The 18913-nt window shown below is 45.5% G+C and overlaps 2 protein-coding genes across 2 annotated transcripts in view; both read left to right on the top strand.

Annotated features, from left to right (window-relative positions):
- The first annotated feature begins 1838 nt into the window (after positions 1-1838).
- Positions 1839-18913, top strand: part of LOC117811873 (NLR family CARD domain-containing protein 3-like) — a 197907-nt gene continuing 180832 nt past the window's right edge. Inside the window, 3 exon segments of the mRNA XM_034682361.1 lie at positions 1839-1917; positions 2010-2163; positions 2456-2528. Coding sequence (XP_034538252.1) covers positions 1839-1917; positions 2010-2163; positions 2456-2528 — 306 coding nt within the window.
- LOC117811261 (NLR family CARD domain-containing protein 3-like) lies at positions 3235-6098 on the top strand. Its single transcript, XM_034681437.1, has 4 exons — positions 3235-3275; positions 3534-5334; positions 5422-5595; positions 5692-6098. Exons 1-4 carry the CDS (start codon positions 3239-3241, stop codon positions 5894-5896), a joined length of 2217 nt encoding a protein of 738 aa, XP_034537328.1. The 5' UTR covers positions 3235-3238; the 3' UTR covers positions 5897-6098.

Here is an 18913-nt window from a genome sequence, read left to right as displayed (position 1 = left end):
TGTTACTAAGTAGAGTCTTTAAATCACACTGTTACTGAACAGAGTCTTTAAATCACACTGTTACTGAGTAGAGTCTTTAAATCACACTGTTACTGAACAGAGTCTTTAAATCACACTGTTACTGAGCAGAGTCTTTAAATCACACTGTTACTGAGTAGAGTCTATAAATCACACTGTTACTGAGCAGAGTCTTTAAATCACACTGTTACTGAGTAGAGTCTTTAAATCACACTGTTACTGAGCAGAGTCTTTAAATCAAGACTAAAAGAACAAAGACAAGCTAAATAGAAAGGCAAAAAGAGACAAAAAGACAAGGCAAAAGTGGCAATCTGTAACAAAATACATGAGCGTTAACCATTTACACAAAACAACAAAAACGGCACATTAAGATAAACAAAAACCAGTTGAGGTTTACCTCGGCCGTCCCTATCACGGCACTACCCCGCGCTCGCACTGCGTACTGTATGGTTGCCTGCTCACCAAGATCTGCCAACGTGAAAGGAACACATCCTGGAATAAAAGTGAAAGTTACTCACATGTACGATCATTGAACACACTTAAAACGCGACTCGTACCTGCTCTCAACCCGGAGCTCTGCAGAGACTGAAGGGAGCTCCGTCACTCAAATTTATCCCCGCAAACAACCAGGTAACCGCAGGTGATTGGTTCCCACCCAGCTGTGGGGCATGAGCGCTAATCAGCCAGTTACATTTGCACTTTGATGTGAACGGTTAATGCTAACACAAACAGACGTCAGCCGTATGTGCTGCCGTGTTACAAAAGAGGAAGTGGATTATAGCCAAATGAAGAAATGTTTGAAGCAGAATGGGATATGTAAATGAAGATTTCAGTGAGCAGTGTAGAATAAGGAAAAGGTCTCTCCCACTTTGTCCCAGGTCTGCCCTCAGAGCCCTGAAGATTATTACCTCTATGTCTTTGTATATTCAGTAAAGTGATATTTGAAATCTAAAACCTGTCTCTGGGTGTCACTCTGAGCGGTCTCACATGTCCTGACACGAAGTCTCTACAGGTTCCTGTTGTCTGTGTGCTTTGAGCTGGACTCTGCTTTCTGGTTGTAGGTCAGGCTGATTTCATGTTAACAGTTCTAGACTTTGTTCAGTGGTGAGAGCGTGACGGCATTCTCAGAGTGATGATGATGAACTGATGAAGGAGGGGCAGCTGCTGAGTGTTGTGATGGATAATTACTGAAAAGGATGAATGATCATGTTTGATGTTTAATCATATTTGTTGTGTTGCTAAAGGTGCTTTTTAATCAGAAGTTCAACCATTGATTGATTGATTGTTTGGACAGTGGGTGAAATAAATCACTGCCGGTACTCTACCAATCAGAAACAGGGACCTACAGGGTCAGATTAAAAGGCCCCTTAAGAGTAAACCTTATTCTAATGTTAAGTGTGTTTTATCTCACGTGGTGTGAGTACTGGAGGATCTGGTAAACAGGATGTGTGTTGAAATGAGGTCAGCGCTCTGCTGCTGCTGACACGTGAACTCGGGGGAACTGTGAAGAGAGTACGTAGTTTATGAAACCACAAACTGGAGGTAACCAGCAGATACAGCTTCCCTGTGTCAGTCAGCAGAGAGAGGACTCTGTACTCGGTCGGCTCTGATCTGTTCCTAAAGGTATTTTATGAACAAGACAAAGACTTGTTTGTTGGTCCATCACTTTATCTACAGTTTTTCCACCCCAGTCTCTCTCTGTGGTTCTTCTACAGGTGAAGCAGGAAGTGGATCTGAATTGACCTGGTGAGTACTTTCTTTATTCTGCCAAACATCAAAGTGAAAGTTTTCTCATGTCTTCATGTTGAACTGAACTCTAAATGGTTCCAGACGAGCTCTGGAGTCAACAAGGAGGAACGCTTCATCAAGAGAATATAATGAACGTGGCTCCATCTGGTGGTAGAGGCAGGGATGACACTGTGTCAGAGAGCAGTGTGTGTCTCTGTGGTGTAAAGTTGTAATGATGAACATGTTGTTATTTTTGTGTGAAGGTGGAGGCTCTGCTATGAATCAGTTTGAGGACGGAGAGGATTCTGTACCAGGATCAGGACCTGGATCTGGACCCAGCTGTGTGTCCTTAAAGAGTGACTGGTCTATGGACAGACAAGAAGATTTCAATGATGGAGAGATGAGTGCTGATGAGCGGTAAGCCTCTCAAAGTTCCTGTTGTTGTGTGTGAAACCTTTGTAACTGTGGTTGGTGTTTTCTCTGTGAAGGTGAACATTAGTCACTGGTTGTGTTTCTATCAGGATCAACACAGTAAACAGGAGTGGAGGCAGAAAGAACTGTACTCAGCATGTAGTATCTTCATGTGTGTCCTGTGTTTGTAGGAGGATCCAGCAGTGTTTCTACCAGGATCCACTACATAGAATCTATCACATCGACACTGTGTGTCATTATATTATATACACTACATGATGTTATATTTGTTCCACAGAGGTCAGAGATCAGAGGCTCCCATTGGTCAGTCTGCCCAGCAGCATCAAACAGAGCTGGACTCCATATTCATGGTGAGTAAATGTACAAACACAGCTCCTCCTGAGAATCAGAGCACACACTCATTCTGTTTGGATGTTTCTGTTTCCTGATTACACTGCAAACATCATCTCTGCCTGAATTCTCTTCACACTCAGTGTTTGACTGACTGAATGAAGACTTACATTTCTGAGCTGCACACAGTCAGAGGTCAGAGGTCATGCTGCTCTCACAGGCTCAGACTTTGGAAGCAGAGTTCACAAAGTGAGTCCAGTTTGAGGTCTAAACAACAGAAACACTTTGCTTCATGTTAATGACAGCTGCTGCTTTCAGCTTCATTCTAATAAACACATCAGGTCTAAAGTCACTGCAGATTTTTTCTGGATGAAAGCACACCAGGAGATTTCTCCATCAGGAAGTTCATTTCAGAGAAACTTGATTTGTAGAAGACAGGACCATCCACCGACTAAGTCCTGAAGCAGCATTGTGATCCAGTCTCCATGCTGGACTCTGCATACCAGCAGGCTCTCTGTCTGTCACAGATGATCTGATGCTCTATTTTGTTCTGCTCCAGCTGCTCCAGGAGAACATCATCAGTTTTGTAAAGACCGAGCTGAAGGAGATCCAGAGAGCTCTGAGTCCAGATTACCCAGAATGCTTAGCGAGTCAGAGGGAGGATGACGATGAAGAGCAGAGGAGGAGCAGAGAGGCCTTTCTGGAGATCACTCTGCACTTCCTGAGGAGAATGAAGCAGGAGGAGCTGGCTGACTGTCTGCAGAGCAGTAAGAGGATTTGAACACATTGAACATGATGGAGAGAGGAAATGGAGACAACATGGGAGAGGTTTACATTTCAAACTCTGCTGTTAATATGATGCACACATTTGTATCACATCTATGAGCTGTGAGAAACTGTTCACAGCTGATGAAGAGATTTCAGAGAGGAGGAAAATCAAATCCATCCTGATGTCTGAAAGTGTAGATTCATCAGACTGATCGTAGCTTCAGATCATTCATCACATTTCTCTTCTGTTCTTTTAGGAACTGTTGTTCCAGAGTGCAGACGTAAACTGAAGTCTCACCTGAAGGAGAAGTTCCAGTGTGTGTTTGAGGGGATCGCTAAAGCAGGAAACCCAACCCTTCTGAACCAGATCTACACAGAGCTCTACATCACAGAGGGAGGGACTGGAGAGGTCAATGATGAACATGAGGTCAGACAGATTGAAGCAGCATCCAGGACACCACACAGACCAGAGACCACCATCAGACAAGAAGACATCTTTAAAGGCTCACCTGGAAGAGATCAACCAATCAGAGCAGTGCTGACAAAGGGAGTGGCTGGCATCGGGAAAACAGTCTTAACACACAAGTTCACTCTGGACTGGGCTGAAGACAAAGACCACCAGGACATCCAGTTCACATTCCCCTTCACGTTCAGAGAGCTGAATGTGCTGAGAGAGAGAAAGTTCAGCTTGGTGGAACTTGTTCATCACTTCTTTACTCAGACCAGAGAAGCAGGACTCTGCAGGTTTGAAGAGTTCCAGGTTGTGTTCATCTTTGACGGTCTGGATGAGTGTCGACTTCCTCTGGACTTCCACAACAATCCGATCCTGACTGATGCTACAGAGTCCACCTCAGTGGATGTGCTGCTGACAAACCTCATCAGGGGGAACCTGCTCCCCTCTGCTCGCCTCTGGATCACCACAAGACCTGCAGCAGCCAGTCAGATCCCTCCTGAGTGTGTTGACATGGTGACAGAGGTCAGAGGGTTCACTGACCCTCAGAAGGAGGAGTATTTCAAGAAGAGATCCAGAGACCAGGAGCAGGCCCGCAGAGTCATCTCCCACATCAAGAAATCACGAAGCCTCCACATCATGTGCCACATCCCGGTCTTCTGCTGGATCACTGCTACAGTTCTGGAGGATGTGCTGAAGACCAGAGAGGGAGGAGAGCTGCCCAGGACCTTGACTGAGATGTACATCCACTTCATGGTGGTCCAGTCCAAACTGAAGAGCATCAAATACGATGGAGGAGCTGAGACTGATCCACTCTGGAGTCCAGAGAGCAGGGAGATGATCCAGTCTCTGGGAAAACTGGCTTTTGATCAGCTGCAGAAAGGAAACCTGATCTTCTATGAGTCCGACCTGACAGAGTGTGGCATCAAGATCAAGGAAGCCTCAGTGTACTCAGGAGTGTTCACACAGATCTTCAGAGAGGAGAGAGGACTGTACCAGGACCAGGTGTTCTGCTTCATCCACCTGAGCGTTCAGGAGTTTCTGGCTGCTCTTCATGTCCATCTGACCTTCACCAGGTCTGGACTCAACCTGATGGAAGAACAACCAACATCCCTGATCTCTAAAATCTTTAGAGACAAACCTAAACTGAACCATCTCCATCAGAGTGCAGTGGACCGGGTCTTACAGAGTCCAAACGGACACCTGGATTTGTTCCTGCGCTTCCTCCTGGGTCTTTCACTGCAGACCAATCAGACTCTCCTGAGAGGTCTGCTGACACATACAGGAAGTAGCTCACAGACCAATCAGGAAACAGTCCAGTACATCAAGCGGAAGATCAGTGAGGATCTGTCTGCAGAGAGAAGCATTAACCTGTTCCACTGTCTGAATGAACTGAAGGACCGGTCTCTAGTGGAGCAGATCCAACAGTCCCTGAGATCAGGACTTCTCTCCACAGAGAAACTGTCTCCTGCTCAGTGGTCAGCTCTGGTCTTCATCTTACTGTCCTCAGAGAAAGATCTGGACCTGTTTGACCTGAAGAAGTACTCTGCTTCAGAGGAGGCTCTTCTGAGGCTGCTGCCAGTGATCAAAGCCTCCAACAAAGCTGTGTGAGTTCATGAGGGAGACATTTGAAATAGAATTCATTCTGTTCATGACAACTGAAACCATTTGTTTGTTCTCATCATCTTCTTCAGGCTGAGTGGATGTAACCTGTCAGAGAGAAGCTGTGAAGCTCTGTCCTCAGTCCTCAGCTCACAGTCCTCCAGTCTGAGAGAGCTGGACCTGAGTAACAACCACCTGCAGGATTCAGGAGTAGAGCTGCTGTCTGCTGGACTGAAGAGTCCACATTGTAAACTGGAAACTCTCAGGTCCGGTTTCCTTCTCATAATGTTTATGGTTGTTTGTATTTAAATGGTCCAAACTTCAACACTTTGCTGACTGTATGTTTTTATTTCTAACTCCAGGCTGTCAGGATGTCTGATCACAGAGGAAGGCTGTGCTTCTCTGGCCTCAGCTCTGACCTCCAACTCCTCCCACCTGAGAGAGCTGGACCTGAGCTACAACCATCCAGGAGACTCAGGAGTGGATCTGCTGTCTGCTGGACTGGAGGATCCCCTCTGCAGACTGGATACACTGAGGTATAACAGACAACAAGAACTCAAACACTGAATGTGTAAAAGAAAACATCTCATTCACTAACAAAGATCTTGTTGAGTTGAAGTCTTTTCAGAGGAGTGATTGGACCTGAGTCAGAGAACACACAGACCACCAGAAGACTATCAAGTAGAACAAATCTATCCAATAGAAAGATCCAGATCTGGGCTGTAAAGACATTCGTGTTTTAGATCTCTCTCTCTCTCTCTCTCTCTCTCTCTCTCTCTCTCTCTCTCTCTCTCTCTCAGGGATGCACTCACTCACTAAATGTAAGTTAATGATCATCTTTCATGATCAGCTGATTGATCAGGTAACCTACAGCTGCCCTGTCTTCTTAAAATGACGTTAATACACATCTGATTTCTGACAGTTACTACGTTTAGAGAGAATGAAGAGGCCGACTGAACCAGCTTCTCTGTCAGCATGGACAGTAAAGGTTGTGAATGAAGATACATGAGGACTCTCATCAGTGTTGACACCGTACGTCTTTGTAAAATGTCCTCTGATAGTTCATTTGTTGTTTTCAACATGTCATCATGTAGTACACTATCCTGTGTGCTGACTCCAGCATCACTTATTTTATGATTAGAAACAGAAAGAGAACATGTGACTGTTCATCCTCTAATATACAGAGCTAATCTCTAGGAGACAGTATTTACTGGATCTGAAATGTACTGCTGTCCACACTCTACACTTGTCTTACAATCTAAATGCTCCTCTAAACAACAACTCTCAGGGCCTGATCTACTAAGATCCCAAATAACGAGCGCTAATTTGCGTGTGCAAATTATAATTTTGCGCGTGTTATTTCTGGGCGTGTTGCGGGTGATCTACTAAGACTGCGTGCGCAAATTATAAGTGCAAAAGTGGGACGGACCGCCCTTTAATGAGGATTTTGCGTGTGCTATCGGCTGTCACCATGGAGAGTTTGACAGAACGGAGTGGCCTTAAGCGATAAATGAAGTTTGAAGCCATGGAGTTGGAGATCTTTGTGGAGGAGGGAAATAAACACATCGGTGAACTCCAGCAGAGACATCTCAGTGTTAGAAATGTGATTTGGGAGGCCATCTGTGAAAAGGTGAATGATGTGAGAAAAAACAGAAGATCTGCCGATGAGATAAACACATCTACTCTACTCCAAAACACAATCAGTGTTTTGATGGAGTTTAGAGAGCGATTTGATGAGGCTTAGTCTGCCACTCTTGCTCTAGAAAAGTTAGGCGTCACTTGGATGAAGACAGCTGCCTCACTGACGCAGGGAGCAACTTTCTGGTGAACATTTTTAATGCCTGATATCATCATCCAGCAACTGTCCCAAAGATTCACCAGCTTAAATGGAACTGGGAACATGTTTGAGGACATGTCATGTTATCTATTGAGAATGACAGATCAAAGAAAATGGACACAGTGCATCGTGGACAAGTCCGCGGAGCTTAAGGCTCGTCCAAACAGTGGTGAGTAGGCCGAGTACTTCATATTGATTTTTTCTCTGTATGTGAACATGTGGGCCGCTGTGCCAATTATACTAAACTTTATATCTGTTGATACAGTGACCTACTGTGCTCTCATTATATGAAAAAGTTAAAGTGGGTGTCAGAATGATGCGGTCGCTATCCGTGGTGCTGAACTGCTTTGAATTTGTGTTGTTTTATTATTATTATTATTATTATTATTATTGATTGACTAAAACATGTAGTAATGCTTGTAAGCCCAGCTTTTGCGGGCATGTTGTAAAGCGATGTTATGATGAGCTTTACAGTGACCGCAGCCATGTGTGCGTAACGCTGTGCCAGTTTGCACCTGCCTTTCAAATGTGCTAAATATAGACGCAAATACAGCGCTGGCTATCTGGTTTGATAGATCACATTGCGTGTGCTAATTGATTACATTTGCATCTCCTCCTCCCAGTATTTTGCGCGTTCTGATGATCTACATGTATTCTGCATATTCATGAAGGCAAACACACTAAATGATTTGCGAGTGCTATTTTGCTCATTTGACAGACACAATCCTCGGTGCTCCCGGTTAGTACGTCAGCTTTGCGCGCGCTATCAAGTTTGCACGTGTTTTTATACACACAAACCTTTAGTAGATCGGGCCCCAGGTGCGCTGCAAGCCCAATTTGTCATGCATGTTTGCTGCAGGAGATAGCATGAAAAATGTTTGCAGCCGGGGCACGGGAGCCCTGTCGACTGGGGGGAGTACCGTCTCTGCTGAAATAGGCTGCGTGCTCCCAGAACAGATCAATATTATCAATGAAGACCAGGTCGTGAGATGAGCAAACTGACTGTAACTACGTATTGTCCTGGTCCTGGAAAATTTGTTAGAGAGTTGGAGGGTTTGAGGAGGCGGTGGCTGAGACAGTTTCCCACCATGTTTACCCCTGCAAGCAGTGCGCCATGGAGTGGAGCTCGCCATGGCCTTCAGTTTAGCTCCCAGCTGGCTCCAAAGGTCTGCGGCCGGAACCCAAGCGACCTGCCGGCACGGGACAGTGGAGTCGAGTTCCACGGCAGTTGCAGTGAAGACAGCCGGACCAATTGTGACCATGGAGTCTAGAAACCGCTCCTCATCCCTGATCTGATACAAGACTGATATTCTCCCTTCTAGTTCAGAAACCCTCTGGGTCAGTTGGAGACAGCTGTTGCATCTGGATGGTGAGATAAGTGGAGGCATGATATATCGTACGGTAGTGGTCTCCACACAGGCGGAGCTCAGTTAAGTGTAGCTTAGCGCCGTGGCTATAAGCCGGGAGGTGGCGCTTGCAGCTGGGCTGTTTCTACTTACTGCACCAGATCGGTGCATCCAGTCCATCAAGAGCCACACCCTGCGTCCTCCAGCAGGATCACACAGCTCATTCAGACCCACCAGCTGTGTGACGTGTGGAGGTTTTTTAACAGCACTCAGAGACAGTACACCTGGACTCACTGCAATGTTTTATCTTTAGCTCAACTGGACCGCCTCTATTCTTTTAAACATCATGTGAGTGTTTTTAAGAAGGTTCACATTCAGCCTGTGGGTTTTAGTGACCACTCTTTGGTCTCCTGTCGTGTTTTTATTAAGAATATTCGTTTGAAGAGCGCTTACTGGCATTTTAATACGGCTCTTTTAAACAACCAGGCTTTTAAAAGTGCTTTTAACTGTTTTTGGTTGTCCCACAGAGAGAGCAGGCCTGCCTTCCCCGGCGCAGCAGCAGTGGTGGGACTTTGGGAAGACCCAAATCAAGCAGCTCTGCCAGCAGTTCAGCACAGGGAGCTCTGGTCAGGTCCAGGTTTATGAACGTGGCCCAGATGGACGCCCCATCCCGGTTCTTCTTTGGGCTTGAGCATAAAAACGGACAGAGGAGGACCATTCATAGCTAACGTACGGGTAGCGGCTCCAAAGTCTCAGACCCGTCTGAGATCAGGAAGTATGCAGCCGGCTTCTACAGAGACCTCTTTAAGAGTGAATGGTCGAGTGATCCAGGCAGGGCTGCTCTCTCTCTGGGATGTTGTACGCTGTAGCCATCGAGCCTCTTCTCCACCAGCTGAGGCAGAAGCTGTCAGGTGTGAGTTTCCCCGGTTGCCCTGTGTCTTTTAAGATGTCTGTGTATGCCGATGATCTCGTCGTGCTTTTAAACTCTCAGGAAGATTTCAATGTTTTAACTGACATTTTGAAGATGTTTGGTTTTATCTCTTCAACGAAGGTGAATTGGGGAAAGAGCGAGGCTGTGATGGTAGGGGAGAGGCTGGGGGGTCGGCTCAGGCTTCCCCCTCTGCTGACCTGGAAGAGAGGGGGTCTCAGGTACCTGGGGGTCTTCCTGGGGGATGAGGCCAGTGTTAAAAAGAACTGGGACGGTGTTCTGGACAGGGTGAGGAGCCGGCTGAACAGGTGGAGGTGGATATTCCCTAAGATTTCCTACGGAGGCAGAACCCTGATTGATAACAACCTGGTCTCGTCCTCCCTGTGACACCGGCTGGCCTGCATGGACCCGCCAGCCTCTCTCCTCGCTCAGGTACAACAGCTTTTAGTGGATTTTATTTCAGACAGATTGCACTGGATCCCGCAGAGCGTCCTGTTCCTCCCGAAAGAGGAAGGGGGGCAGGGTTTGGTCCACTTGGCGAGCAGGGGAGTGGCCTTCCGTCTGTATTTTGCTCAGAGGCTGCTGTGTGGACCGGAGGACACTCTGTGGAGACCTCTATCCCGCTGCATCCTGAACCGTTTTAACGGCCTGGGTCTGGATTTTAATCTGTTTTTAATGAGCGCTTCTTTTAGTCGATCCTCTTTGCCCAGTTTTATAAAAGTGTTTTTAGAGTCTGGAACCTGCGGAAGGAGGGACCAGGATGGGGTGACTCCCTGTACTGGCTGCTGCAGGAGCCGGTCCTCTTGGGGACAGTTCTAGATTGCCCAGGCTGGGCAGGTCCTTCCCTGATGTCCCGGTTCTGGACTGCAGGGGTCACCGTTCTGGGTCGGGTCATGGAGCTGGCTGGGCCTCAGCTGCAGGACGCTGCTGGACTCGCTGCTGGACTCATTGTTGGACTCGGGTGGAGATCCGTGAGGGTAGCGGAGCAGCTCCTGGATCACTGGAGGGGGAAGCTGAGTGGACAAGAACTCTCGATGGACAGTTTCTCCTCCGGTGACACCACGGCAGATCCTCAGGACCCTTTTCCCTCCGTCCGGCTTTCTGTGGACCTGCAGGTTAACTCTGATCAATATAAACAGTAACAGAGCTCTGTCTCTGTGTTTACCTGTTTAACACACACCTGTCCTGAAGCATCACGGATCGATTCATCAGTAAAATGCCTCATTATTAAATTATTTATTACTTTAAGGGAAAATAGAAACCATGAAACTCTTTTCAAACCCCGTGCTCATTAATGATCAGCCTCATATGAAACTTTATTAACCTGACAGGAAATATAACAAGAAGATATTTCATGAAGAAAACGAGAACAAACGGGGAAACTAACAGGAGAAATAACTGATCATTAATTTATATTCTATCAATGATGTTAGACTCTATTTTGTTAGACAGTGAGTCTGAAATAAACATTAGATATAAACTCAGGAGTGATCCTGTTTTTTCAGTTTTATGTTCAATATTTTGTTTTTAAATCTCTCATCAAACACTTTTTAATCTCAGCTCATCAAATACAGACTGTTTAGAAACCAACGTATGTTTAGGATCTGTTTCAGGGCACCCTTAGTGACTGTTTTAAGGTCTGTTTCAGGGCACCCTTAGTGACTGTTTTAAGGTCTGTTTCAGGGCACCCTTAGTGACTGTTTTAAGGTCTGTTTCAGGGCACCCTTAGTGACAGTTTTATGGTCTGTTTCAGGGTATCCTTAGTGACTGTTTTAAGGTCTGTTTCAGGGCACCCTTAGTGACTGTTTTAAGGTCTGTTTCAGGGCACCCTTAGTGACTGTTTTAAGGTCTGTTTCAGGGCACCGTTAGTGACTGTTTTAAGGTCTGTTTCAGGGCACCCTTAGTGTCTGTTTTAAGGTCTGTTTCAGGGCACCCTTAGTGACTGTTTTAAGGTCTGTTTCAGGGCACCCTTAGTGACTGTTTTAAGGTCTGTTTCAGGGCACCCTTAGTGACTGTTTTAAGGTCTGTTTCAGGGCACCGTTAGTGACTGTTTTAAGGTCTGTTTCAGGGCACCCTTAGTGACTGTTTTAAGGTCTGTTTCAGGGCACCCTTAGTGACTGTTTTAAGGTCTGTTTCAGGGCACCCTTAGTGACTGTTTTAAGGTCTGTTTCAGGGCACCCTTAGTGACTGTTTTAAGGTCTGTTTCAGGGCACCCTTAGTGACTGTTTTAAGGTCTGTTTCAGGGCACCGTTAGTGACTGTTTTAAGGTCTGTTTCAGGGCACCCTTAGTGACTGTTTTAAGGTCTGTTTCAGGGCACCCTTAGTGACTGTTTTAAGGTCTGTTTCAGGGCACCCTTAGTGACTGTTTTAAGGTCTGTTTCAGGGCACCCTTAGTGACTGTTTTAAGGTCTGTTTCAGGGCACCCTTAGTGACTGTTTTAAGGTCTGTTTCAGGGCACCCTTAGTGACTGTTTTAAGGTTTGTTTCAGGGCACCGTTAGTGACTGTTTTAAGGTCTGTTTCAGGGCACCCTTAGTGACTGTTTTAAGGTCTGTTTCAGGGCACCCTTAGTGACTGTTTTAAGGTCTGTTTCAGGGCACCCTTAGTGACTGTTTTAAGGTCTGTTTCAGGGCACCCTTAGTGACTGTTTTAAGGTCTGTTTCAGGGCACCGTTAGTGACTGTTTTAAGGTCTGTTTCAGAGCACCCTTAGTGGCTGTTTTAAGGTCTGTTTCAGGGCACCCTTAGTGACAGTTTTAAGGTCTGTTTCAGAGCACCCTTAGTGACTGTTTTAAGGTCTGTTTCAGGGCACCCTTAGTGACTGTTTTAAGGTCTGTTTCAGGGCACCCTTAGTGACAGTTTTAAGGTCTGTTTCAGGGCACCCTTAGTGACTGTTTTAAGGTCTGTTTCAGGACACCCTTAGTGACTGTTTTAAGGTCTGTTTCAGGGCACCCTTAGTGACTGTTTTAAGGTCTGTTTCAGGGCACCCTTAGTGACTGTTTTAAGGTCTGTTTCAGGGCACCCTTAGTGACTGTTTTAAGGTCTGTTTCAGGGCACCCTTAGTGACAGTTTTAAGGTCTGTTTCAGAGCACCCTTAGTGACTGTTTTAAGGTCTGTTTCAGGGCACCCTTAGTGACAGTTTTAAGGCCTGTTTCAGGGCACCCTTAGTGACTGTTTTAAGGTCTGTTTCAGAGCACCCTTAGTGGCTGTTTTAAGGTCTGTTTCAGGGCACCCTTAGTGACAGTTTTAAGGTCTGTTTCAGAGCACCCTTAGTGACTGTTTTAAGGTCTGTTTCAGGGCACCTTTAGTGACTGTTTTAAGGTCTGTTTCTGGGCACCCTTAGTGACTGTTTTAAGGTTTGTTTCAGAGCACCCTTAGTGGCTGTTTTAAGGTCTGTTTCAGGGCACCCTTAGTGACTGTTTTAAGGTCTGTTTCACAGCACCCTTAGTGGCTGTTTTAAGGTCTGTTTCAGGGCACCCTTAGTGACAGTTTTAAGGTCTGTTTCACAGCACCCTTATTGACTGTTTTAAGGTCTGTTTCAGGGCACCCTTAGTGACTGTTTTAAGGTCTGTTTCAGAGCACCCTTAGTGACTGTTTTAAGGTCTGTTTCAGGGCACCCTTAGTGGCTGTTTTAAGGTCTGTTTCAGGGCACCCTTAGTGGCTGTTTTAAGGTCTGTTTCAGGGCACCCTTATTGACTGTTTTAAGGTCTGTTTCAGGGCACCCTTAGTGACTGTTTTAAGGTCTGCTTCAGGGCACCCTTAGTGACTGTTTTAAGGTCTGTTTCAGGGCACCCTTAGTGACTGTTTTAAGGTCTGCTTCAGGGCACCCTTAGTGACTGTTTTAAGGTCTGTTTCAGAGCACCCTTAGTGGCTGTTTTAAGGTCCGTCGTTACTCTTTTATTAAACTCAAGTTTCAGTTAAGTCTGAGCCGCTGCAGCGTCCAATCAGTGAGAGGTGTTCGATAAGGGGGCGTGTCTGTTTCTCAATACGCGTTCTTTTCTGTACATGCATTCTGGTGGACTTGTGAAACGTCATCAGTCACAGCCCATGTTCTGTTCCAATACACAAGTTCGCATTTCAGCAAGAACGGTCAAAAATCCTGGAAGTGTTCTCGACACGCCCATTTATATAACTGTCTATCCATGTTTGTTCATCTATCTGTTTATTTATGTCTATCTGTCTATCTATGTTTGTCTATCTATCTGTTTATTTATGTCTATCTAACTGTCTATCCATGTTTGTCTATCTATCTGTTTATTTATGTCTATCTAACTGTCTATCTATGTTTGTCTATCTATGTGTTTATGTATGTCTATCTAACTGTCTATCTATGTTTGTCTATCTATCTGTTTATTTATGTCTATCTAACTATCTATGTTTGTCTATCTATCTAGCTAAATGTAGTGCAAGTACGACCCATTGTGCAGTAAACAGCATCTTTATGTTGTGACATGACCAGTATTTCAGGGTGACCATGACCACATCTGGAGAAGTTTAGATGTAGTCATGGTCACCCAGAAATACTGGCAGCGCCTCTGGAGCAGAAATTTGAGCAGCAAGCCTTCCTCGAACACTGTTCCCTGACAACACCCTCTCATCGATGTCAGCATTATCTGCGTCATCCTCGCTGTCATCAGAGACTGGGACTTCCTCCTCCTCATCCACATCTTCATCCAGGATATCACCTGCTGCCCCACAGGAGAATGCAGCAGGCAGCAACAACCTTTGGGACAAACAAAGGTCGGATCTCCAGGGCACTCAAGAAGATGGAGCGCCAGTGTGTCTTCAGGATGCCAAAGGTGCGCTCTGTAATGCTCCTCGCTCTGACATGATGCCTGTTGTACCGTGCTTCAACTTGACCTGTAAGTCAAAATTCACAGAGAAATTTATGTTGAGTTTTCAAGTCTTTAAAGTAACATTTTTCTGTGTGTGTGTGTGTGTGTGTGTGTGTGTGAGAGAGAGAGAGAGAGAGAGAGAGAGAGAGAGAGAGAGAGAGAGAGAGAGAGAGAGAGAGAGAGAGAGAGAGAGAGAGAGAGAGAGAGAGAGAGAGAGAGAGAGAGAGAGAGAGAGAGAGAGAGAGCTTACTTGCTATAGGCTGGCAGAATGGGGTCATAATAGCAACAGGATGGTACAGGCATGGATATCCTCCATCTCCAAGGGGAAAGTACCCATCTGTTGGATGCAGGGCCTGGCGGTACATTGGTGATCTGCGCAGGACAAGTGCATCGTGCACTGAGCCTGGATTGCCAATGGACACATCCAGAAAAGCGCCCTTTGCATTGCAGATGCCTTGCAACAGAATTGAAGGAAACAGTTTTCTCTTTAAGCCCTGAAACCTGCTGTGAACACACCAAACACACAGGTTACCCATTCAGCTGACACACAGAGTGTAATGTTTACAGCAAAAGAACAGAGATTATTATCAATCAATCAATCAATCAATCAATCTTTATTTGTATAGCGCCAAATCACAACAAACGTTATCTCAAGACTCTTTTACAAACAGAGCAGGTCTAGACCACTCTATGTCAAATTATGAACAGAGACCCAACACCAAGACAGGATAAGACTCAGTCTGACCCCACCTTAATCCACCATGAGCATTGCACCTCACAGTATTTAGCTAGTTACAGTGGAGAGGAAAAACTTCCTTTAACAGGCAGAAACCTCGAGCAGAACCAGACTCATGTTAGACACACATCATGCCTCGACTGAGTTGGGTCTGGAAAGACAGATAGAGGGGAGTAAGAGAGAGAAGTGATAGTGATGAAAGCAGTAGTAGTAGCTGTTGCCGCTGGAGTCCAGCACGTCCGTATCAGCTGGAGTCCAGATCGTCCTCAGCAGGAGGACGTCTACGGCAGCTCAGAGGAACCTACGAGACAAGGGAGCTCAGGGACTCCAGAAAGGTCTATGGTTAGTAACTTTAATGGGACAGGCAGAGTTAAAGTAAGTGATGACCCCCTCATCATGGGGGGAAGGGGGTGAGCTAGGATCCCAGTGTGTCAGTGCGGCAGTTCCCCAGGCAGTCTAGGCCTATAGCAGCATGACAAAAGCTGGTCCAAGCCTGATCCAGCTCTAACTATAAGCTTTATCAAAAAGGAAAGTTTGAAGCCTACTCTTAAAAGTGGAGAGGGTGTCTGCCTCCCGGACCCTGACTGATAGATGATTCCAAAGGAGAGGGGCCTGATAACTGAAGGTTCTACCTCCCATACTACTTTTAGAGATTTTAGGTACAACTAGCAAGCCTGCATGTTGGGAGCGTAGAGTTCTAGAGGGGTAATAGGGCACTATGAGCTCTTTAAGATACGAGGGTGTCTGATTTTTAAGGGCTTTGTAGGTTAAAAGAAGGATTTTAAATTCTATTCTACATTGTATTGGGAGTCAGTGTAGAGAAGCTAACACTGGAGAGATGTGCTCTCTCTTCCTAGTTCTAGTCAATACTCGAGCTGCAGCGTTTTGAACTAGCTGAAGAATCTTTAGAGACTTATTGGGGCAGCCTGATAAGAGGGAGTTACAGTAATCTAACCTGGAGGTAACAAATGCATGGACTAGTTTTTCTGCGTCGGTTTGAGATAGGAAGTGTCTTCATTATCATGAAGAAGGTAAAGTTAACTATTTTGGACCCCTCAGTTCCAGCAGGAACAGTTTGCTTGCTGGACAGTGTTGTATGCAGGGGTGTAGTGCTAGTGTTAGTAGTTAGTATAGTCTTATAGTTCTCTAAAAAGTCTGCATGAATCTCAACCGGATTATGCAAACAGCAAGTCATCTATTTTCTCACTTTAAGGAAAAAAGTCCTGGGAAAAAAGCGCTGTTCAGGTGCGTTCCGTCAGCATTATGTTTGTATGTGACCCTCAGAGGACAAATTTGAAATAGTAGTTACTTTTATTGAAAAATTGCAGTTAATGTCTTCTCTGTAATTTTTTCACTTTGCAAAGTTGTTCCGCGGGCTGGATTTAAACCTCTGGCGGGCCGGTTTTGGCCCACGGGCCACATGTTTGACAACCCTGGGTTAGACAAACGTACAAGGGTAGAGAGAAATGCTAATAAAGCCCGTCTTCTCATCAATCTCCTCCGCATCCTGCTTCTTCTTAAGTGGATTTGCCTTCTCAGCTGGACAGCCTCCTCTTCAGCTTCTTTATAGAGCATACCCACAGCAACGGCCATCATGACCCGATCCATTTTTGTTTCGTTTATTTAACACTTTCCAAATGTCAAGTTTCGCGGTTTTCTTTCATTTATTTGGCTATTAATATCCATAACAACCTTTTTCCTGCCACTGGCTTTTATATGTAGGGTTCGGATAAATACATCTACATATTAATATTTTTAAAGTTAAAACAAACGGAGGCAGGGATTTGTTTTACATCATATTTTATTTAAATGTAAAAATAATAAAACATTACAGGGATTATCACCGGAGGTAGACAGGCAAGTCTCGGAAGTGACGTCATGAGTACGCTGCAGTTCCAATTGTAGAATGACCGGGCTCCTGTCCTCTGGACTCTGAACGCCCCAAGTCATTCTCCCAAGTCCATGCTTCGGAAGTTTGGAAGTCTGCACTCGGCGGTATTGAGAAACAGCCAATGGTTCGGACGCTGGACTAACGTTACAAAATACCATCCTGAACATATTTTAATCAAGTGGCCATTCCCAAACTCTACAACCAATGTAAAAGGAAAGTTGAATCTCCCTGTGAAATAGATCATTTTGCCACAACCACTGACCTGTGGTCGAGCCGGACGACCGAACCTTACATCAGTCTAACGGTCCATTTTATAACTACAAACTTCAAACTCAAGACCCGATGTCTGCAGACGTCCTTCTTCCCATGGGAGCATACTGGGATAATATAGCACATGAGATGAGAGGTGCATTAGCGGACTGGGATTTGAAGGAGGACCAACAGGTTTGCGTGACCACCGATAACGCATCCGACATGACAAAGGCTTTGGAGGTGAATGGCTAGACGTGGCTTCAGTGCTTTGGACACAGGCTGCACCTGGCGATAGGTACGTTTAACTATGTTTATTTTAATAAATGGAACGCCGCCTGAAAGCTAGTTCAGGCAGACAGCTCGAGCTGCGTTCATTCATACTGACACGTCATCATCCTCCCTCCTGCTCTGACTACTGCTAGTGTTACGAAGCAGAGGCGTTATCCCTGCTAGGTCACCTGGATTTGCAATGCGTGTCGTACCTTGTGGTAGGTCTCTGTGTCTGGCTTGCTTACTCTGGCTAATTCTGTTGGGAATTGGAATGATCATGTTGCCTTAGATGAGGGCTGCCGTTTAGACCTTCAGTTCTGGTCCATGCTGTGTAACGAATGGAACAGCGTTTCCTTCTTCTATAATGATTTGTTGAGTCCTCAGATTCCCTTAGAGATTCAGTCTCTCAATGAATCCAGATCTACAGTTCCATTCAAGCTCTACCCTGTTGTTGCTTGCCAGCTTGGGGCTCCAGTTGGACAAGGGAGCAAATCGTGGTGTTTCGTGACAATTCTGCAACTGTAGAAATAATCAATAAGGCCGCTCCGGAGTACCACCAATAAATAGCCTTATGCATCAGCTCACTTGGCTATGCATTTTAAATAATTTCATTCTGCTAGCAGCCTATATTCTAGGTCATGAGAATCATATAGCCCCTGCAGGATCTTTTGCACTCAGCCTCAAATTATATGAGAATTGACCTAGCAAAAGTACCATCAAAGCCCATGACTCTTCTGGTATTTCTATATTTCTTTCTGTGCCAGCCTTTTCCTCAATCCTCTTCCAGTAGACATCTCCATAGTTTGTGCCTTCATTGTATTTTCATTTGAATCCCCCCGTCTTCAAATGCAGAGTATTAAAGCGATGTTGGCAGGATTCAGTTTCACATGCCTTGTAATGATCCAGCTTCCCAAAGCCTTCTTGGGAATCCTGATGTCAAGCTACTGCTCAACGGCCTTAAAAGGCATGTCCTTCAGGCAATGATAAAAGATTACCTCTCACTATCACAGGTGCATTAGTTGGTTTCTAGGTTAAGGCAAGGTCTCTTTTCACCCTACACTGATATCATGCTGGAAGCAGTTCTCTCTATGGCTGTTCATGGGTTTCTAAGGTGTGGTGAATATACTACAAGATCCCTGTTATTTAATCCTCAGCAGGATCTCACAATTGATGATTTAACCATGGAAGAGCACATGTATTCTTTGTTCCTTAAACACTCCAAGACTGACAGAACTAGACAAGGTACTCAGATTTATTGCTAGACTAAATCTGTGTTTTGTCCCTTCTCTTCCATGATGCAATTCCTGCATCACCGGCCCCAACTATGGGCCAGCTCCATTGTTTGTCCTCGAGGGTTGCAAGCCAATGTCAAAATCCTGGTTCTTCTCCAAGCTGTGCGATCATGCCATAGATGTGGTCTGCCTCAGGATAGCTATTCACCTCACTCCCTCAGAATTGGCGCCGCCACAACTGCAGCTCTTCTTCTTCCTGCA

This window comes from Notolabrus celidotus, chromosome 4, assembly GCF_009762535.1.
Source record: "Notolabrus celidotus isolate fNotCel1 chromosome 4, fNotCel1.pri, whole genome shotgun sequence".
Taxonomy (NCBI): domain Eukaryota; kingdom Metazoa; phylum Chordata; class Actinopteri; order Labriformes; family Labridae; genus Notolabrus; species Notolabrus celidotus.
This window is presented reverse-complemented; position numbering and strand designations above follow the sequence as displayed.